Source organism: Urocampus carinirostris, chromosome 5, assembly GCF_059441175.1.
Source record: "Urocampus carinirostris isolate Australia breed hairy pipefish chromosome 5, RoL_Ucar_1.0, whole genome shotgun sequence".
Classification (NCBI taxonomy): Eukaryota; Metazoa; Chordata; class Actinopteri; order Syngnathiformes; family Syngnathidae; genus Urocampus; species Urocampus carinirostris.
The window spans coordinates 37,837,916-37,861,136 of record NC_142353.1 but is presented as its reverse complement, the minus strand read 5'-3'; the positions used below and the strand labels follow the sequence as shown (position 1 = coordinate 37,861,136).

The window sequence follows — 23,221 nt, the reverse complement described above, 5'->3', positions numbered from 1 at the left end:
ACTATTGTCCGCCGCGTCCACAAACACGTCTCACCTTTACTCCACTTCCTGTCAGCCCCCGTTGTTTTCGCCCCTTCTTTTTGATTTCGCCCGTGGAAAACATATCAGAATAAGCCTCTAAAATAAATACATTACAAAAATATACAGTTGCAAATACATATTATACATGGTTACACATATTTACAAAGAAAGACGGTACACCGAGAGAGTTTTCAAAGCTTTAATAATAATAATATAAATTTCATCCCAAACGATGCCTGTGACAGGTAGCAACACGCTAGCATCACGCTCGCAACACAGTAAACGAGTCTGTTAAAAAAACATACCGTACTTGTAAAAATCACGGTAAACCGTCCTCATCTTCCTCCTTACAACTGAAGCCATCAAAGTCGGACTCGCGCTGTCACTTTCGCTGGAACTTTCATCCACTCCTGATTCTGTGCCCTCCTCTCCGTCACGCAGCAGAACTGGCTTTTCGGAACCCGTTGGTGATGGTGGATTTTTTTATGCTGCCCCACGCTGTCAGGATCCACTGACAGACTTGCGAAAAACTTGCCTTTCGCATGCGGCCAGTTTTAGTGAAAGATTTCTCGCCGCCTGTCAAGCCAAGAAGTTGCAGTCTTCCTCGGCGCATATATTCCACCGGTCTAAATCTTACCTTTTGTACTCGAGCGCCGCTGGCGGCCGTTAGAAAAATTACATAAATTGGCCGCATCACTAAATAAGCCGCAGGGTTGAACGTTTGGGAAAGCGGCTTATAGTCCGGAATTTACGGTAGTTAAACCTAGTTTGAAGAAGTTGGAACTCTTTGACAGCCATAGATGTTGCTCTTTTGTTGGTAACCAAAAACTAATTTTTCACTCTAATTTAGAAATACATTCTTTGAAACTCTTGGGATTCAGGATATGAATTATACTCATCAGAAAAACATCAGGATCAGTCTGAAACAACATACCCAAAAACTATAAAGCTGGCGTAACTCACCAGTACGACCCCTGGCCATCTTCGACGTCTTCGAATGTCTGTGAAAATGGCTTCTTTACATCAAAGACAATCCATAGAATCCAATTGTGTAAAATATTTTCTCCAAAACAAACGATAATGCGAACCGAGGAAAATAAATCCACCTGAAACATTTCTGCTCGTTTGGACGTTGCTTCTTTTAATCCTTTCGTTTGGCCACATTATTTCCGTTTACAGATAAACAGACTCATAAAATTAGTGCCAAATCGGTAGTTAGCCCTACTCTTTCGATTGACACCTTTTCCAAGATTTGGGTCTGTTCATGCTAGTTTTATTCATGTACAAAGAGCGATGTTACATTAAACCTCGACACATATATTCCACCTGTCTCACACTTACCTTTACTGCTCGGGCGACCCTGGCGGCCGTTAGAAAAAATATCGTAAATTAGCCGCATCATTGCATAAGAGCAAGCTTGAAAGCTTGGGGTAAAAGTCGCGGCTTATCGTCCAAATATTACCTTGTATCTAATCTCTATGTCTATCTATATATTTATCCATATGTCTATCTACATCAGGGGTTGGCAACCTATGACGCGCGTGCCAGCAGTGGCACTCGAAGGGTTAACCAGTGGCAGGCGAGCGCAGGGCAAAGAATTAATGATTATTTTTAGAAAATGCGCATTTTTACCTGAAATTTAGACATTTTCAGTTGCTCGCCGTGTTGTTTAGTGGCTTTACGGTAGTTCCCCTCTTCTTCTGCTCCGTGTGCGAGTGTGTGTCTGCACAGCGACTCGCAGAAGAGGAGAAATCCGTGTTTTGACCCAGCCACAGAAACACTGGCGCGCGATAAATAAATGAATAATGACAGCTCCTTCAGCAAAAAAATCTGGTTCTTTGACTGACGACTGGGGCTTGTGCAAAAAATGACTGTGCTGTTTGTGCACTATGCCTCGAGAGCGCTGTACCTCGCACATCAAGTGTTAAACGTCATGACGAGACGAAACATGAATTCAAGGCGTAGACATTAAAATGTGCTGTGTCCAGGTACGGCAAACAAACACAGACCCTATAAACCTTTGTCACTTCTAAAACACCACCACTGAAGCAAGTTATCACATTGCTCACTGCATAGACAAGCACGGAAAACCATTTATATCTGAGACCAAATCAGCTGTTATTTCTGTTGCACTTATTTTCAAGTAGCCTTCTGCCTTGTTGGTGTTATTTAAGTTTTGATATTTTCTGCAATAAGATCTCATTGATGAATGGTATGGTAGCTGTCCATATTAATTGTTTTTGATTGTAGTTCATTGTTGATGAAGAATGGTTGACTCTGGTTGATTCTTGTGGTAAAAAGTCGAAGTCATGGATGTCTACAGGCATTTCCGCATGTTGCTCACATTCATTTTTTAGTTTATTGATGAACAAGAATAGTGTAAGATAAATTGGTCAGTTATACGATGTCAATGTATATCCATGTTGTATATTCGAACTGGTGTAAAATGACAGCTCTATCTAATGCCCTAAAGCTGCCCTTTGAATACGTTCTTTTTGTTCTTGTTTAATTGTCGTAAATGCAGGAGCTGTTGTGAATCAATGAGAACCACTTAACCGAAGAAAATATCCGTTTACCATGTATGACATCCGTTTCATGCAGTCATTGTTGTTTCCAAGCTACTTCCGCCACTGATTACATACCACACTGATATCTCCGACGGCCTAGAAGGCACCGTGCCTCTGTAGGCGTGGCCTAGCAAAGCCCCAGTCTGAGTCACGATTCCCATAAACGCACCATCATCACCCCGCAACCATCATCGTCGTCCATCGTAGAAAACCTCCGCTTTTTAGTAGCTGACGGCGCGAGCGAACCAAGCCGCCGAAATGTCGCTTCCGCCGCGGTGACAGCGGCTTTCTCTCCCGGCCTCCGCGGGGCTCCCATGGTGCGCTTCGAAGGCGCCTTGGAGCCGAACACGGCCGAGATGTTCGAGTCGTCGTGGCGGGCGCGGGGCGTGTTAGACGCGGTGAGGCTGGAAGCGTCCGACGGCAGCGGCCCGGTTGTTTTGCACAGCTTCACGCAGCTAGACCCGGATCTTCCTCTGCTGGAGGTGAGGCCCAGATTTTCGGTCCTGTTTCATGTGGATGTTTAGGATATTTATTCAGGAACACTTCTTTAAGACATCTGCGGGGATGCTGCCTAACACAATTGCAAAACAGAAAATAAAAAATAAACATCATCCATAATGTTAACATCATTCAATACAAATTCATCTACAAGCTCCTTTAAAAGCATTACAAAACTCACAAGATCAGCAATAAAACAATTCCAATAAATGAAAAATTGACACGCACGTAATCAGGGTTGGGTAGGGTTACTTTAACTTGATTACTTTCAATTACTTTTGTATTACTCCAATACCAAATATGCTAATATAAGACAAAAGAAACTAAATATGAATAAAATTAGTAAATTTTGTGCAGGCTTGGGGAGTAACGAAATACACGGAACGGCAAAAATGATGTTGGCAAGCTGTTTGGATTGACTTTCATTTTGTTTCTGTCGCATTTTATGTTAGTTTTGCCGGAGATCAAAGAGATCAAAGCCAGGAGAGAAAGCTTACCACGTGTTGTGAGTCATAATTTTTTTCATATTTAGTTTCTTTTGTCTTTTATTAGCATATTTGGTATTGGAGTAATCCAAAAGTAATTGAAAGTAATCCAGTTAAAATAACCCTACCCTACCCTGCACATAATGTGAATTACTCTGTACAAAATGTGCTTGGTAACCTTATCTATAACGTGCATTTGAAGCAACTCAACTTTAAATAATCCAAAATTTTAAAAAAATGGAAAGCGAAAGGAAGCAAATAGCAAAGAACCTCACAAAAATAAAAAATAAATCATGTCATGTGATATTTCCTATCTCGTTTTCAAAAAAATAATGATTAGTATTATATTTCAATCAGCTCCATAAGAGCTTTAGATGCCAATTGTGGTACAGAATCCTAAAAATGTTTATTCTGTTTATTTTTCACGATTATTATTGGTTGTATTTGATTGTAAAAACATTCAGGAAAGTAACAATAATATAGACTCAAAACATAAATATTGATAATAAATACCTTGTATCTGACAGAAACCCTGAGATTAAAACGCAAGACGATTGTTTATATTTGTCGGAGTGCCAATCAGCTTATTAAATATGTATCTAATATATATCTATATATATCTATTGTATATATATTGTATATTGCTACGTATAGTAAGCAACAGTAAATTTACTGCAAGTGAGGAAAGAACTAAGACAGAAGCTAAAATAATTGTTTGTGTTGTTTACTTGTTTACACAAATGATCTCTATTTTATTCTACATAGTCTGTCTTGAGTAAATAGGAGCCTTGTTGTGTTTGGAAGGTTTATAATTGCTTAATAAAGGGAATTACATTCAGTATGGGGAGCAATTTTATGTGGTTGAACGGGTACTGTATGTGTTATTATTATTTTACATTTGGCATCGTAATTCGGCCTTAGACAAAATATTTCTTTGGTGTACCTGTATATATATATTTTTAGCCATTGTTTTTGTCAGTATCATATTCTTGACCAAGAGTCTCCGTTGTGGTGCCCGTGGATGCCAGGTTGCCCCTTAAGACCGCGGACCAGTTCTAAAGATATATCATGTGTCATTTTAAATTTTTATGAAATTTAATTTCATACTGGCATGATATCTCGTGGTTTCATTAGCTTATTTAAACTTCTAATAATTACAACCTGGAAAAAACATAATAACAACATTGTAATAACATATTTTAGAAATGCATATCAAACCGATAGCCCGTTGCGCTAATCTGAAGCAAAAAAGCAGCTCTCAGCTTCAAAAAGGTTGGCAACTCTTGTTCTATATTGTAGCTTTTAAACCTTTAATAGGGACTTGAAAGTAATGATACCCTTGAGGGCATCCGATACTAGCCCCAGATGCTTCTCGCAGATAAAATCTTTTTATTTTCATCGAATCAAATTTAATCGTAAAGCACGTTTGAAGCAATGTATTGCCATTCAAAGTGCCGTGTAAAAACATGCACTGTAAAATAAGACAATAAAATCCCCTCTTTTATCCCCGCCCAACAACCAGAAAGAAGCAAGACAGAGACACACAATGGTGAAAATACATTAAAACCAAAATAAACATTAATTGTGATCATGACAAAATGAAATGAAAATGAAAAGATCTGCATTTATATAGCGCTTTTCAAGTCAATGACTTCCCAAAGCGCTTTACAATGTGCTCCACATTTCCCAATAGCGGCCTTGCAGCCATGTAAGGCGCTAACCTGCTTATTGGGGGTATTAGGGGTTCAGTGTCTTACCCAAGGACACTTCGACATGTAACACGGACGAGCCGGTATTCGAACTGGGATTCCTTGATCCCAAGACGAGCGCTCTACCTCCTGAGCTACTGCCGCCCCAACAAGGCACACACTAACCATGTGAGGAAAAGGACCTGAAGGAGGGTTATCCACACTGATAGGGATGGCAGCAGATGGCCTCAGGATTTTAGCCATTGAACCACACCCTACCAGTGTGGGCCTCCAAAATGTTTATGTCTTTGTGTTAGATAACGTTTCATCGATCAAAAGGAATAGAAGTATCCAAAGAGTATATACTGTACAGGCCCTCAAGGTCTCAAATCAACATGCCTTTCTGTTAATTTCCAACCTTACGCATCCAATTTCTGTCGTTTTTGATAAATCGGCGTCGTCTTTGCTCTGTCTGACCCCCTCACCTCGCGCCCCTAATCGTGCCTCCCCCCCAATGTACAGACACAAACACACACAAATAATCAGAGGATTACGTAAGCGCTAAGCGGCTGAGGCGGAGGGTTTCCTCCTCAATGGCAGGCATTCTTTTTCTCCCTGCGTCCCGCTGGACGTCACTTGACACGGGGACGGGAGTGTTTGTTCCGTTGGTGGGGGGATGGGTAATATGAGCCACTAAAATAATGTAACAGGTCCTGACCATAAATACACCATCAAAATATAAGTCTGTCTGTGTTTAACTTTTAGATCTCTTAGATCTCACTCAACTATGTACCATATTTTCCAGACTATAAGGTGCACCCAAAGCTCCCAAATTGGCCAGAAATTTGAACGAGCGCCTTATATGTGGACAAAATTGGAAACGCGCTACCATATTTGAGTAATTATACTGCATTGCAATGGGATGAGATCCAAATCCTAACCACCAAGCTGCTAGGGACATAGATGGTTGTTCACAATTGCAATATATTGGATTCAAGGGGAATCGAACCAAGATAGTGGCAGGGATAGCACAAAATCCCATCCACTAGACCAGGGGTCTCCAACATTTTTCAAGCCGAGAGCTACTTTTTGTTAATAATTAGTACAAAGGGCACCCAGTTTGATATGCATTTCTAAAATAACAACACATTATGTTATTACTATGTTATTAACTGGTTAGTTACTGGAAGTAGGTTAAAAGAAAATGACCCAGCACTGTGGTGAGCTATTTTCAGAACAGGTGCACAGGCGCCTCAACTGTCCTTAGGGGGCATCTGGTGCCCGCCGGCATCACGTTGGAGACCTCCTGCACTAGACTATTAGGAATACAGACGACACATGAAAGGCATTAGGTCTTATCATATTAGCACACCATTTTAGTCACCATGCCAGATAGAAGTAAGATCAGTCCTAAAAAAAAAAAAAAAAAACAGCCCGACCCGACCTGGGCCATGCAGGTATTAAAGCCTGAACCAGCCCGAGCCCGACCAATCAACTTGATTTGAGAAACCGAGCTTGAAAGAAAACCCGAATTTTCGCATTTTATTTGTGAGGACTCAGTTGGAGGAACTGTGATTTCAGGCTTAATATATTACCTTTAGGACCAGACATGTTAGAGAAATGAGAAAACAGAAAGTGATTAAAAATTAGTATTAACATTTTGTTTCACTTTTTCTCAGCTCAAACTAAGCATTGTAATTCACAATCTTTTTGAATAGGTGTTTTCATGCGTTTATTTAGATATTTCAGGTCGATTGGGTCACTTCCCACAATACATTTCTATTCGTTCAGTTCAGAATAACTAAAATACTTCCCACAACGCCTTTCTCTTCATTCAGTTTAGAATCTTGTGCACTTTACAAAGACTTTGCAAGTCGGCGATATTATACTGTAGGTCAGTGGTTTCCAACCTTTTCGGTACCATGGATTGGTTACATGTCTGTCAATATTCTCACCGCCCAGCCCAATAATGACACCAATAATTAGCGCCATGACTATAAATGATGTAATGATGAGATAAAACTAATGCCTTTTCATGTGTCATCTGCATCCCTAAAGGGAAAGGATTGCAACGCGCTCCGGGGTTTAGCTTCCGTTGTTCCCAAATGTATGCAATTGTGATCAGTGATATATTCCAACTGATGATTCAATGCACAAATATGGTACAGTGGAACCTTGGCCATAATCCGTTCCAGAACCCTGTTCGAAAACCGATTTGTTCGATCACCGAAATCATTTTTCCCATTAAAAAGAATGTAAATCGTTTTAATCCGTTCCAACAGCCTGAATGTTTACCTTGAATGTTTAACGTAAACTAAAGCTATCCCAGGCTAATCGTTTGTTTGCGTTATCGTTATCTTCCGTACGAAAGATTACGCTAACACGAACGTGTAAAAATAAAAAAATCAGGTCGTTTACAAGTCATTTAGCACCCGGGTCTCCACCACAAGTGGTGAGCGGTTCATTGGAAAGGGGGCTACGTTCCAACACCCTGAATGTTGGGCTCCGTTCCAACACCCTGAATGTTTACCTTGAATGTTTAACGTAAACAAAGCTAACCCAGGCTAATCGTACGTTCGCGTTAGCGTAATCTTCCGTACGAAAGATTACGCTAACATGAACGTGTAAAAATAAAAAAAACGATAAAGAAAAGAATTATGAATAGGATTTCTTACCTTTGTGGTGGTCAGCAGAAGGCGCATGCTGTATTCCCTAGCAAGATCAGAAACTCACACACCTCCTTCATATTTTGCTATTATTTCTTTCCCTAAATGCAATAGTTGTACGCACTACTTTTCTTTTTTCACCTGTAGCAACTTTGCTGCTTGCACTGACTTTCTTCGGAGGCATATTAGGGGCTAAAACACTCCGTACACCTATATTAAAAGCGAAAGCAAAACGAAGCACGTCCGCACGCGATAACAGTCGGTCACGAAAAGAGCCATCTTCACCCGTACGCCGCTCAGCATCGCTCCCTAGTGTACGCACTCACGCATTACCGGCGTTCGAACTCCGATTTTTTTGACCGAACAGCGAAGCAAGAATTTCTCGAAATTTTTGGTCGGACTGAGAGGCGTTCGAAAACCGAGGTTCCACTGTACTTAAAAAATAATTGGAGGCATGGGCCTTATAATTCTATGCATCTTATAGTCCGGAAAATACGGTAAATATATTTACAGTTGTCTCGTTTGTTCTATTGACAAAAAATGATTTTGCCGTGTTCATTTCATTAGAGCTCGATGCAGGAGATCGGCGAGGAGGTGGAGGACGACGCCATCTTCACCATCACGCTGCGCAAGGTGCAGTTGCACCACTCATCCAGCAAGGGCCAACGCTGGCTGGGCGTGGAGACGGACTCGGCCCTCAGCCTGTACGAGACCTGCAAGGTGCGAACCATCAAGGCGGGCACCCTGGAGAGGCTGGTGGAATACATGGTCACTGCTTTCAAGGGCAAAGACTCCACCTACGTCACCATTTTCCTCTGTACTTATCGATCCTTCGCCACCACCAAGCAGGTGCTGGACCTGCTGCTCAACAGGTACTAAATGCTCCTTATAGTTCCTCTTTGAAAGCCCTTATATTTGTTTGAAGTGAAAATTCCGAACCGCAAAATCGTCTTGCATGGTTTTTGCGGATCCTTGATAAGTCTTAAAAGGCATTGAATTAATTATTCTACAAATAGATAGATAGATAGATAGATACTTTATTCATCCCCGTAGGGAAATTCACACTTCCAGAAGTCTACCCCGTTGTTTTTTAACAGATTAACATGATGCCCTAGGGGTGCTTGTAGCGGAGTGGATGACGTCACGCTAGTCCAAAAGTTCGACATCCCTGCGGCAGATGGAAAACTTTTCTTTGTGAAAATCCAGGGATACACCACCTCGTGTTAGCAAGTCCGCCTCCTCTCCGATTCCCCCGGCTTTCGTGTCTCTGTTTAGCGGCGTTGAAGCCGGATAGCTCCGGGTGGCTACACGTTAGCGTCCGGAATGCTAAACGTGAGCCACGTTTCCGCAAAACACAGCAACTGCGCTCCCTGTGCGCTTCGATGTTTTCCACCAGCACTCGATGATCTTATTCGGTCGTGAGTTCGCATTTACCATGATCACGCTAGCTCCGGCTCTTCTTCCACGATAGGCCCCTTCATCACGCCAGCACGAGAATTCTTCAGGGCAAGGAGTTGAAATTCCTTGAATACACGCATTTTTGTGCGCTAAAACCCATGTCCCATAGGATAGAAGTAATCCATAGTGTAGTTGTCAAAACGGGAAGAAATTGGCATTAAAAGGTCTTAAATTCAATTTTCAAAAGGCACATTAATAAGATTTATATTTGTTTGAGATTTTGTAAAAAAAAAAAGGTCACTTTTCATGCATCATGATAAAAATACTTCAGGAATGTGGCAGAAGAATTCTTTGTCATTTTTAGTCATCTGCCAGTTTTGACTGAGGATCCATGATGTACTGTACATCCTTTTTATTTATAGTTGTCCATTTCTAAAACTTTAGAGAATGTTATGTTTATCAGATGGAAAGTTTCAACTGGACCAAAATGTGATTTTAAGAAACAAAATACAACTGTTTAAAATAGCCGCTAATTCATGTGTTTTTTGTTTTTGTTTTGTAGGTTTCTGTTTTTTGTTGACCTAATATTAAATTTGATTTTAGAAAGCATTAAAAAGTCTTGAATTTAACTTCCCTTACGCTATAGGAACCCTGTCCTGAAACCCGTTTACTCACATCAAAACCCAAACGCCATTTTTTTAGAGGCCTGCTTTGTCTCTTTAACCATCTTAAAACCCCAAATTGGAACCCTAATAAATGTTTGAAACCTTAATTCTATAGTGTGGGCATGTAACACAAAAAGCAAATCTCAATTTTAAACAATAACCCAACATAGTTTCAGAACAGCTTTTCTGATTAAAAATAAAATAGGTCCTGTAAAATAACGCATAAGCCACACGATTTCAAGATCAAGGAACTATTCAAATTGATTAGAGTTATTGCCAAGCCTTGTGCCAAAAGATCGACATTTAGCTTTATAATTTTATTTAAAACCAACTATCACTTAGAACCCAAGGTTAAAGTCACACCCGGTTAGACAATATCTCAAACCATAACATTTTGAATCCATCTTTCAAAATCTAACGCTTGCTTGAATATCTATTTAAAAATCGAATTTTGTCTTAAGATCTTGAACTTAAATTTAAACCTTAAACCGGACCCCAGCCCTCATATGAATTTGAAACCATATCTCTTCTTTCAACCTTGCACCACTAGAGATGTCACAGCATGGTGTAGTGCAGAATGGTCTAGTGCAATGTTTCCCAAACTTTTGCAGGCTGGCGCCCCCTCGGCTCCCCAGTGAATTCATAGCCCGTTTGTTGACTCTGGGACTATGTTTACGGAGTCCGCCATGACACTCAATGAGCTCCCGTGGTGGGTGTGACATAGTGTGGTGCTTCCATACTTTGTATCGCGTTAATTGGCCTGTGCTATTATTAAAACTTGCCTCTGATTGGTCGGCGCTTTTAAAACTCGAACAGTAACAATTGTGGTTGGCCAAAACTCCATCACTTAATACAAAACCTTGAAAAAATGCAGTGCTTTGCGGTTTCACAACCGCACTGCGTCACATCGCGATGTCGATTCGATTTCGTTTAATCGTGCAGCCCTAACATGCTGTGTACAAATCGTCAAACAATATGAAAATTCTGACATCTACTTCGGACTACCACCCCCCTACAGCCCCCTTCTTCCTCACCGCCGCCCCAGATCTTTCTACCGCCCCCAGGGGGGCGGTACCACCCACTTTGGGAACCACTGGTCTAGGGCAACTGAAAATGAGTGCTTTAAAGCGTTCGGAACAATACAAATTACGGATACTAAAAATGACCAAACAGCACCATTTTTATCTTCTCATTTTTGCAATGCCTTTTTGATGATTTTTTCGGTACCTGTAGCAGCAAGATAGCGTACAATTAGTCAGTACCTCAAGGTCAGGCTTATTTTATGTGAAATAAATGCTTATTTCTCAATCTACAGGGATCAGAATTTTCCGCGGATCCGCGGATTTCCGCTGTTTTTGAACCCCAAAGGCATTCCGACTTTTTCACTTTTTCTCTTGCGTAGCAAACAAATGCAAAATCCGACTGTCTCACTCTTTCCTTTATTGCTCTGGCGCACCCTGGCGGCCGTTAGAAAAATTGGCCGCATTGTCGCACAAGCTGCAGGGACTGAACTGCATTTGAACTTATCTTGCAGTATTTACAAAATAATTAGTCATGTGGGCAAATTATTTTAATCTTCTAAAAATGTTACTTAAATGATAAATATAAGCATGGTTTTGGACAAGTAAATTGCCTAAAACCCAGGTTTGGGTGGGGGGGGGGGGGGGGGGGGGGGTGCTCCGCCCTGGTTTATTCCTGGACGCTGGCTATTTCAGCTGAAAATGAAAATCTCCATTCTGATCCCTGAATCTACGAGTATTAAAAAAGCAAATTCTATAATAGTTCATGTATTTTTTATATTGTTTATATATATTTTTTTTAATTAATCAAGATTGTCTTTACCAATAGGAGGCGCTAGATAATACCAGTGTCCTTATGACTCGTTTGGAGTGAAAATATAAAACTTTTTAAGCCTGAATGCCATGCATTAGTTTATACATACTCATGACTTGTAATGGTAAAGGAAATTTCTCCCATAATCCTTTTGTTGTTGTTGCATTTTTTGTGGTCTAAGAAGTGTTTTTCCAACCTCGTCAGGTACGCGAGGCTCCAGAATGTTCCAGCAGCGACCGCGCATCGCGTCTGCCACGACGACTGCACCGAGCTTCGAAAGTGAGACCCCCTTGACCTTCGTTTCTCTGCCCCCCTTATTTAAAAAAATATCTACGGGATACGAACTAATAGCAGGATGCTAAAATGTTAGCGTGCGCCTCTGTTTTTTGTGAAGCACGTTGTCGTCCATCTTGGGCGCGTGGCTGGACCAGTACTCTGAAGACTTCTGGACCCCTCCGGGCTACGATTGCCTGCACCAGCTTTTGTCCTACCTCCATCTTCACTTCCACGGTTCTGACCTAGAGCGTCGTGCTCGCAACTTGCTGGCGCACTTCCACAGGCGGCAGCAGTGTGAACCGGAAACCGATGGTAAGGAAGTGCTGGATAGCTCCTGGTGGGATTAGGTTGTTCACTGCCATTGACGGTTTAAAACTTCGTAATTCTATTTTACAGTATCTTTAAGGATTATTGTAAAATTGAGAAAAAATAAGACGGAAAAAGTCTCGAAAACCCTACCCTTACTTCTCACATTCCTTCTCTGTTTTGTGGGGAAGGGGGATTACCTCATGTGCGGTCTCTTCTCAAGGTTTCTTCATTTTCCTCATGTTGAGGTTTTTGAGTTTTTCCTTGCCCTCATGTAGGTTTTAGATCAGGGGATGGTGTTATAATAGTCTGTAGAATAATCTGTGGTCTGCGCAGCCCTTTGAGACTCTTTGTGATTAAGGGCTATACAAATAAACATGACTTGACTTTGCTTTCGTCAAAGAATATAAATTTCTAAACAACTTTAAACTTTCCAGGCGACCACCTGGGCTGCCCATTCGCCACGCAGGAAGAGAGCGGCTTCGAAGATGAGCTGCCCACTTTCAGCTTCCTGTCCTTCGATCCCATCATGGTGGCCGAGCAGTTCACGCTCATGGACGCGGTGAGCATGATTACATAACCCATGAAAATGAACCTTAAAAATGAGCCAAAACAACTGTCTGACAACTGAAAGCTAAAAAAAAAGCTAACAATTTAGTCTAGAATGATTTTTTTTGTCACTACAAATTCATTGTTTTGAATTTGATAGGGACAAAATGCCATTACCTGCAACAATTATCAATGTTAATTGGAATTGTAAAAGATTGTTTTTCCCAAGTTTTTAGCATGACAAGAACTTAGTTACTTGACAAATTAACAATCACAGTCTTAAGAGAATGACGTATTTTTTTCCAAGTTTAGCTCAATAAGGTTGACTGTCATAAGAGAAATATATTTTTTTTTTCAAGATTAAGTCACTAATATCTTAATGGTAAAGTCTAGTTCAAGAAAGCGCAATAGATTAGGTTTTTGAAAATAGGTCCTTAAAAGAGCTGTGCGGAATTTGGAACTTTGTTACTCTCTGTTGCCTCGCCATCTTCTGACTTCCATCTTCATTGGAGACTCAGTCAACTTATTCATGATGCAGGATGCAAATACATACATTTCTTAGATGCACTTGAATAAACTCTTCTTTCATCTTTGGGTTTGAGTTGGGGTTTGGACTTTACTTGAGGCAGGCCTTTTTATACTTTCACCATTTTCATGCTACACTGACAAATGGAGAAAAAAGACCTGCGGGGGCGAGCATGACGTCACTCTCCAGCACTCCCCCTGGACCACATTCCTCCTACATAACGTGTTCCACCCCAAACACCTCTGCTAAAAGCAGAGAGGTGCAGTAGAAAGCATAAGATCTTTTTTAACTTAGTTGGGCATTATTAACACATATTTAATAGAGTAAATATTCAACTTTCAAATTTTTAGTGACACCTCAAACGACGCACCCTATCTTTAAGAAAATAGAAACTTTGTTTGTATTCGATCAGTTTTTAATTTTTACGGTACAGTGGGACCTCGCTACTTCGCGGTTCCACGTTCGCGGGTTCAGAGCTTTGCAGGTCTAAACAATAATAATAATTAAATAAAAAAAAAATATATATATATTTTTTAAAGCATTTTTGAAGGGGCGTCGCTACTTTGTGGTTCCACGTTCGCGGGTTCAGAGTTTCGCAGGTCTAAAAAATAATAATTAAATAAAATAATAAAAAAAAAAAAAAATTCTTGAAGGGGCGTCGCTACTTCGCGGATTTTCACTTTTCGTGGGTGGTTTTGGTCCCCATTAACCGCGATAACCGAGGGATTACTGTACTTGCAAATCCATTCTGGAAATGTTTGGTATCTATTTTTTTAGTACTTTTGTTTGAGGCAATATATTTTTCAAAAATCTGTAAATACAGCGAGTGTTGACAATACACTACTGTTCGTACAATGATGCGTTCAAGAACGACACTGAAAATTTCCAACTCTTCTTATAACGCTTAGTTTAAGCTCAGAAAGCTGTGTTTCAGAAGTTAAATATTAATAGATTTTATGTGAAGCAGTGCTTGGAAGCATGGACTCAAATTGGTACCCGCCGCCCCAAAATACAATTTTCGTCACACCATCCCTTATAACTTCATAAATCTGCTTTTGTGCCCAGGACCTTTTCAAGAAAGTGGTCCCGTACCACTGTCTGGGGGGCATCTGGTCCCAACGCGACAAGAAGGGCAAAGAGCACCTGGCGCCGACCATCAGGGCCACTGTAGCCCAGTTCAACTCAGTGGCTAACTGTGTAATCAGCACCAGTCTGGGCAATGCTGCGCTCAAGCACAACCAAAGGGCTCGGCTCCTGGAGCGCTGGATCGACGTGGCACGGGTCAGGACTAAATACCATTAAAAAATAAATAAATTCTAGCCAACCCCTTTCAGACTACAGCATTAACACCTTAATGCATGTTAATATTTATTTTTGACAACTTATCCACCATGACAATACCCTTTACCCTTTTTAAAAATTAATACTAAACTATAATTGTATTTTGAACGGGGGCTGAGTGATTAGCGCGTCTGGGTCAAATCCAGCTACCAGGCTTTCTGTGCAGAGTTTGCATGTTCTCCCCATTCTTGCCTGGGTTCCCTCCGGGCAGTCCCCAAAAAACATGCATATCAGGTTAATTGGCTGGTCCAAATTGTCCCTAGGTGTGAATGAGCGAGTGAATTGTCTGTCTCTGTGTGCCCTGCGACGGGCGCACAACCAGTATCCCCTGCCCACTGCCCGAAGATAGCTGGGATTTGCTCCAGCACCCCCGCGACCCTAGTGATGATAAGCGGTGCAGATAATAGAATAGATGTTTTTTTAAACCCCTAATTTGAAATACTAGCTAGACTTTCTGTTGATACCCTTACTCTCGCTTCAAACCTGGACTTCAGATTTAAACATTTAAACTTTATATTTGACACCTTAATCCAGTGTTTCTCAACTAATGGATCGGGATCCAAAAGTGGGTCGCAGACTTCTTTTCAGTGGGTTGCGGCCCTCTGCCTGGTCAAAATACGACTAAAAGATGGTCATTCAAAACTCCTAGTAGTTGCTGATAATACCCTGCAAATGCGCGCCACCGGTCATTTCACTCAACAGAAAAACACAGATAGTCTTTTACACATGGTAAGATACAGCAGAGAATATATATAAGATATGGAATTAAATATCTTAAAGACAAAGCCACAGGAGTGAAGCATTTTGGATTTAATTAAGAATGCAGTTAAGACAGAATTAAAGGGAATATTATTTCTTGAAGTCATTTTGATTTGTTGGTATTTATTTTAAATGTAGAATATATTCTAATATCTATGGTTTAAACTGTACAAACTCCTTTCATTCAGTAAATTTGAGAAGTGGAATTTTATTTCTTGATTTAGGTGATTGCTTGTAATGAAGGTGGGACGGTGGTTCTTGAAGTCAGACAAGTTGAGAACCACTGTTAAGTCAAGTCATGTTTATTTGTCTAGCCCTTAATCACATGGTGTCTGAAAGGGCTGCATGATGGAAAGACGAAAGAGAGAAAAAGAGCAGAGAGAACTAAAGAAAGACAGGAGAAGAAAGAGAAAAAAAGACAGGATGCTGCTGTGTTTTACCCAAGCACTGACATCTGCACAGAAATCAATCTAAAACTGCATTAATGTGATTTTATCTAGTTTACCTTATCAAAGGCTGCTGTTTTATTTTTTCAGAAATGCATTCCGGGGTTTAGTGCACTCTTTTGGTTGCTCAGATTTTTTTTAAAAATACTTAAAATGAAAAAATGAAATTTGTAAAAGCATAGTAGGATGTTTGGACGCGTTCTAAGGGATGGGCAGGGCACCTGTATGATGTGGTAGGGGTAAACCAGTGAAAGTTGTCGGGCCCTGCTGTTGAACAAAAGAGTGAGCTGTGGCACCCTGACCCGATTGACATGGCCGCTTTCTTGTGTCCCGTTTCATCTGGAGGGACAAAAGCATGACCAACTTAGGTGCCAAGGTGCCTAACTTGTTTGGGTGTTTGGGCATTTGGGTTGGCCATGGTCCAAAAATGTTCAAATGTGTTATTTTTCTATTTGTTTCCCTTTTTTATTTTCTTTGTTGTTGTATGTGTTTGTCTTGCTGTCGGTCACCCCTCTTGAGGGTAGATAGATAGATAGATAGATAGATAGATAGATCAAATGAAATTGACATCAAAATTGGATTTCTTTATTACATTTCCTTACTTTATCAAATAAAATAAACATACTGTAATTCTTAAATATTGTAAAGACATTAAACTTAATTAAGTCAATGCATGTTTATTTGTATAGTCCTTGATCATAAGAAGTCTCAAAGGTCTGTACAGACTAATCTATGATTAGTTAATAACCTTAACTTCAAAACCTAACCTTGGTCTGGATTTGAACCTTAACCCTCTTCTAAAACCGTAACTAGACACCCTAGCCCTACTTAGAACAAATGTTCGAAACTCTGCCCTTGCTTAATATCCAAAAACCGACTTGCCTCAGAACCCCTTGTTTTTAAACCTAATTCAATTTAAAAAAAAAAAAAAAGAATCACCTTTCTGACCATTTCCGAAAACATTAAGACGTATACTTTCTGGACAAATTTCAACATGTTACCAAGTGTTCTCTTTTTTTGATGTCTACTATGTTTGTTTACTGTTACCCAATGCTAAATCTATTCCACCCTGGTCCTCCTGGAAGGGAGATTACCACTTGTGAGGCCCCTTCTCAAGGTTTCTTTTATCCTTACGCTGAGGTTTTGAGTTTTTCCTAGCCTGCATGTTGGTTTAAGATCAGGCAATGGTGTCATTGTAATCCTTTTCAGTCCTTTGAGACATTTTTAAGATTAAGGGCTATACAAATAAATGTGACTTGACTTGATATGAGTTTGAAAGTTTAAACTTTGCGTGATACTCAAACTTGAAACCCTACTTTAAAACTATGTTTTAAAACCTATTCTATTTCTCTTGATCTTCTATTCTCATCCTATCTTCTCTCATTTCTCTTATCCTATTTCTGATTTAAAGGTTTGCTTCCTAACCTTTCTTTTGAAATTGTAATGTTGAAGCCCCAATCCTCGTTTGAAACCTAAACTCAGACTTAACCTTAACTCGGACGTCAACGTTCAATTTGAAACCCTAGTGCATTGTGACAAAAATGTTTTATCTCTAACACTGTTCATGCTGCCTTCAGGAGTGTCGAATCCTGAAAAACTTTTCGTCTTTGCGAGCAATCCTGTCCGCTCTGCAGTGCAACGCCGTCCACCGCCTGAAGAGGACCTGGGATGAAGTCTCTCGGTTTGTCCCCATAAATATCAAATGGTTCAGTCCAAATACACTTTTAAATGGCGTTTGTTATCCACAGGGAGAGCTTCCGCACCTTTCGCGAGCTATCCGAGATCTTCTCTGACGACAACAATTACTCGCTCAGCCGGGAGCTGCTGGTGAAGGTGAGATACTCGACCGAACATAGACTCTGTGGGTGTCATTACGTGTGTGCGGGGTGGGGAAACCCCCGTGACGTAAGGGTGACATGCTTTTTAATCGGGGTAGATAAGTGTCAGGGGACACCCCGGGGCGTCGGCCTGTCCTATCAGCCACCAGCAGGCTTGAGTTACGTACGTGCCTGTTGCATTAATGAGAGGCATTACTGGCACTGATATTTTTAGACTCATGTACTGATACCTCATAATAAGGACTGAGCATCTTATTTTCCGGACTATAAAGACACACCCAGAAACCCCAAATTGAACCAAAATTTTAAAGTGAGCCTTATAATCCGGTGCGCTTTAGATACTGCAGAATACGATAGATAAGATTGGTTATACATCTAAAGGGTTTGTACGGGTGTTTTAAATCCTTGCGTTTGAATTTTAATGTTTTTTTGGGTAAAGTCCTTGTAAATGCTTGAAAGAGTTGCCATTTTGGTCAACAAGTCTGCTTAAAATTGACACCGGCCCTGCTTTCTGGTGGCTTTGCTTGGCCATTTCACTTCTTCTTCCCTCGTAAGTAACTGCAGCCAGCATTAGTTTGTGCGGCATAGTCCTATAAAGCGTCATCACCCCCTACGGGTCATAGACAAGAGGACAGGTGCATGCTACACTAAACAGGTCACTATCAAATGTGTATTAGTGCAACGATTTTGTAGCAATGATGGACATTTATTATTAGCCATGCAATTAAATTAAGGTAGTGTTTCTCAGTCGTTGATTGTAACAGGGAGAACTTCCCGCAACTTCCAACACTTATATGGGGAACGATTTGTCTCAAGAACAAATATATTTGCTGTTTACTGAAGATCTCAAACTCATATGTCTTGCACACACAAGATTAAAAATCTCATTAAGTACATGGTACCCACGATGATTCATTGTTATCTTAGTGGTACAGGGGAAATTGGAAAATTGGCTTTGAAAGTCCTTCAAAAGTGATTGAATTTGTCTATGAAAAAGATGTACGAGTCTTGCATACAGTAATTATAGGTATATGTTCCCATATGAGGTTTTACAGTACTGTATCTGTGCAATGATTGATCAATCCATAAGGATAAATTGTATGTGCGCACACACAATAGCTCCTACTGGAGTCTCAATTTCATATGCCTTATAGTCCGGTGCGATTTGTGTTTATGAAATATTTGACAAAAGACTATTTTTACGGGATGCACCTTATAATTTGGTGCGCCTTAAAATGCGAAAAATATGGTATTTAAACAGATAGGGTTCTCTTTCTTGAAAGTATTATCGCATTAAGTGCTGCAATAAACGATCATGCAATTTTGTTTAATTTTTCAATTATTTATTTAGATTAAAAGTGCTATTCTTTTCAATCCCTGTATTCTGAAAAGAAGAGTTGTTTGAAATTGACTTGAAATACATTAGGTAATGACAAATATCTTCATCATTAATTATAATTGTATCTATTATTATGTAAAGTTAAAGCTCGCTGGAACCATCTCCTGGTAACATCTGACTTACGACCTGCTCGACTAGTGACCTTCCATACTTACGACCACAGCCAAGAGATGCTAATTTTTTCAAGCATATGCTTATGCTTCTCAGCGGATGCTCATTTTTTCCAGCAGAAATCTCTCTTTTTTTTTTTTTTTTTTAGTTCAATGCCTGGAATCACTAGAACTAGCAGCCCGTCAATGTATGCGGCAATGTTGGCAGCCAGCCGGTACAGCAATTTATCTACCTCAATTCTTAGTACATTAACTAGATATAATTTCAGCACTAGATGGCACCATCGTAATAGATTGGAATTGGAATTGATCCTAGTCGTAAGCAGGGTTGGGTAGGGTTACTTTAACTTGATTACTTTCAATTACTTTTGGATTACTCCAATACAAAATATGCTAATAAAAGACAAACTAAACTAACTAAATATGAATAAAATTATGACTCACAACACGTAGTAAGCTTTCTCTCCTGGCTTTGATCTCTTTGATCTTCGGCAAAACTAACATAAAATGCGACAGAAACAAAATGAAAATAAATCGAAATAGCTTGCCGACATCATTTTTGCCGTTCCATGTATTCCGTTACTCCCCAAGCCTGCACAAAATTTAGTCATTTTATTCATATTTAGTTTCTTTTGTCTTTTATTAGCATATTTGGTATTGGAGTAATCCGAAAGTAATTGAAAGTAATCACGTTAAAGTAACCCTACCCAACCCTGGTCGTAAGTTAATGGAGTTAGTGCACTAGTAAACACATTTAACGTAATGCAAAGATATCTGGTTGTTTTAACCGTGTTTGCTTGATAATTTTCAAAAAAATTCTAGTCGACCACTTTTTCCAACTTATTATGATAATGGTTATCATATTTAAAATGACTAATATTTAATTTTAATTTCCTTTGACTGTATTTTTCCCAATAAGAGGATGTCATGGGACATCCTAGTGTAATCTCAACGGATTAAAACATGTTTGTGTTGTTGTTGTGGTTCCTCAGGAGGGAACTTCCAAGTTTGCCACTCTGGAAATGAACCCTAAACGTGCTCAAAGGCGGCACCAGCAGCAAAGAGACCTGGTTGGTGCAACACTGGGCCATCTGGTGGCACGATCTCACATTTCCACTTACTATATTGGTTTTATCTCTATTCAGGGAGTGATGCAAGGCACCATTCCTTACCTGGGCACTTTCCTGACTGATCTGGTCATGATGGATACGGCCATGAAGGACTACACTGAGGTCAGCGTAAGCCCTATTCATTACATTTTGTAATTTTTTTTTTGTTTAGTTGCTCCTCAGTTCTAAACTATTGTTGCCTTTAATTTTTTTCAGGGTGGTCTGATCAACTTTGAGAAGAGGCGAAAGGTACAAATAGTTAACCCTTACTTAGCTTAGTTAGCATGGTAATGTGGTTTTGCTTTAAATTGGTTATGTGGTGTTTAAGTGTATTTTACCATTGTAGCACTTTTACTGCCATTTTATTTATTTTTTACACATTTTGCCTTTGCACTTTTAGCTAATTCTAATTTTCAACTTTTTTTATATTGCAACACAATATAAAACAAATGATGCATATAGATGAACTCATTTAATGCCAGACGTTTTTCTCAAATAGGAAGAGCCGGTGCCAGACAATTTTTGCTATTTTGACTCATTTTTGAAGGCCTACAGAAAAAATAATTTAGTTTTGTAGCTATAGGCATAGGACATATCAGAATAAAGCTTGAACCCTCATCTTTTGTTATAAAAAATAATGTTTGTAGGTTTTATCATTGTTTAGTAAACAACAATTGAACATTGCTTAGTTTCTTGAAAATATTTGTTTCTAAGAAAACTGAGAAAAACAGCTTTTTGTAAAATAATGTATTTCAAGCAGACCTTTCACTTCGATGCTTTTTTGCATTTGTGATTCCTCCAATATCTAAACAATGTTTTCCATAAACACAAGGACAATTTGCCTGCAAAATAACATCATATTGCAAGAACACTGAACTGATCCATAAACTATGCAAGAACTTTGACAATGTCAGTCACCATGGCAATTGCGTTCCTCGGGTGACTGCAATACTTTGTGCGTGAAACGCCATCCCTCTCTGACCAGACGATGACGATGGGACTTTTTCACCTTTTTTCAAAAGAAAAAAACCTCTGTGAAAGGGTTAACTGCCTACTACTATTTGTCCATATCTCGCAACTCTCACCACACTGCTTTACAACCCTTACTCGCCATATGGGGCCGCCTACACACACTTATTCGCCGGATACAGGAACCTGCACTATAAAGTTGGGCTTCCTTGATGTGTGGACAAAGATCTGATCAAAGCCACTCCTGGTGATTTATCATACTGAAACTATTCCCGGAGGTTTAAATCTTACTCATGAGCAGCCCCAAACCCCTTTGTAATAGTGTTTTAAACTAAAACATGAAAAAAGTTTTTTTACGTTTTGTCACTATGGGACAGCTCTTCTGAAAATGTATTTGTACGCTATGGCATTGTATGAGTTAAAAAGACCATAAAAACCACACGATTAAAATATATTAAGATGAATGCATAAGTATTTTAGTTTTGACCTGTTTTTTGGTCTCATTTATAGGAATTCGAAGTGATCGCGCAAATAAAATTGCTCCAGTTGGCATCCAACAACTACAGCTTCACCCAGGACACGCACTTCCGCGAGTGGTTCGCCTCCGCCGAGAAACTCAGTGAGGCCGAGAGGTACGAAATGCATCGGGTCTGTTGTCGAACTTCGCTGATCTCATCTGTTTTCATTCCGCAGCTACCAGCTGTCGTGCGACATCGAGCCTCTCTCAGAGTCGGCTAGCAACACGCTTCGGGCCAAGAAGAACGGCGGTATCATGAAGCGATGGAGCGAGTGAGTTAGCCATGTTAGCTTAGCGTTCTACTTTTTACGCGCATACTGCAGCTGGAAAAGAACACTCTTTCAATGCCGGAAATTTTTCTTCAATTAGAAGATTTTTATCATTTTGATTTATCTTCAAAGGCCCACAGAAAACTAGGTCTGTAGCTATATAGGCTAGGACATGTCAAAAGAAAGCTTGAACCATCATCTTTCATTAGAATTTTTTTTAGATTTCTTGCTTTTACCAATATATTCCATGCCCACTGCCCGTAAACAGCTGGGATAGGCTCCAGCGCCCCCACAACCCAAGTAAGAATAAGCGGTGCAGGAAATGTATGGATAGATTTTTTTGTAATGTAAAAAAATACCTGTTGTTTTTCCTCGAAAGTGAATTTCCCTAATTAGGCCAATGAATTCAATCTAATCTAAAATCAAGTTGTAACCATTGAAATTTGCCAGTTATGTAAAATAATGACCCCTTTACCAACTCCCCTCTGATTATCTCATTTCATTAGCTGCACCGCTTATCCTCAGTAGGGTCGCGGGGGTGCTGGAGCCCATCCCAGCAATCATCGGGCATTGGGCAGGGGACACCCTGAACTGGTTGCCAGCCAATCGCAGCCCTCTGATTATCAATGTCTTTTATTCGGGAAATATTGAGGATTGCCCCTTTATGGCAAGTGAGCGCAGGGGCATTGATGTGGCTTCTCTTATGCACGCAGCCGGCAGTTGGCTGAGAGCGCCTCCGGCTGCTCTGTGGGCGGAAGCGGCGGGGCGGTGGGTTCCCACTCCAAGTCCTTCGATCACGTCCACTTTCGGCCTTACCAAGGCGGGGGAGGCGACAGCGGGGACGCCCTTAGCGTCACCTCCATCAGCTCCAGTGGCTCCGACCTTGAGGACGTCAATGCCAGCTTTCTCTCCGACTCACCCGAGGGACACGAGAGGAAGGTGAGGGCGGGGCTTGAATGCCCTTTTCTGTCTTTTTTTGGGGGGGG

The 23,221-nt window shown here is 40.3% G+C and overlaps 1 protein-coding gene across 2 annotated transcripts in view; it reads left to right on the top strand.

The window, feature by feature from the left end:
• The window catches only part of LOC148366253 (ral guanine nucleotide dissociation stimulator-like), a 50,675-nt gene that overhangs the window by 20,604 nt on the left and 6,850 nt on the right, over nt 1-23,221 (top strand). The window contains exons 1-14 of one of the 2 annotated variants that reach the window (XM_088336695.1): nt 2,739-3,070; nt 8,493-8,797; nt 12,026-12,100; nt 12,216-12,409; nt 12,841-12,965; nt 14,544-14,759; nt 17,602-17,705; nt 17,773-17,857; nt 20,364-20,441; nt 20,517-20,603; nt 20,697-20,729; nt 21,960-22,081; nt 22,143-22,238; nt 22,949-23,174. In XM_088336695.1, the coding sequence (XP_088192821.1) occupies nt 2,903-3,070; nt 8,493-8,797; nt 12,026-12,100; nt 12,216-12,409; nt 12,841-12,965; nt 14,544-14,759; nt 17,602-17,705; nt 17,773-17,857; nt 20,364-20,441; nt 20,517-20,603; nt 20,697-20,729; nt 21,960-22,081; nt 22,143-22,238; nt 22,949-23,174 (1,914 nt within the window). In that variant the 5' untranslated portion in view covers nt 2,739-2,902. Of the gene's footprint in view, nt 1-2,738; nt 3,071-8,492; nt 8,798-12,025; nt 12,101-12,215; nt 12,410-12,840; nt 12,966-14,543; nt 14,760-17,601; nt 17,706-17,772; nt 17,858-20,363; nt 20,442-20,516; nt 20,604-20,696; nt 20,730-21,959; nt 22,082-22,142; nt 22,239-22,948; nt 23,175-23,221 lie in introns of those variants that run through there. The other variant, XM_088336694.1, reaches the window with a different exon arrangement.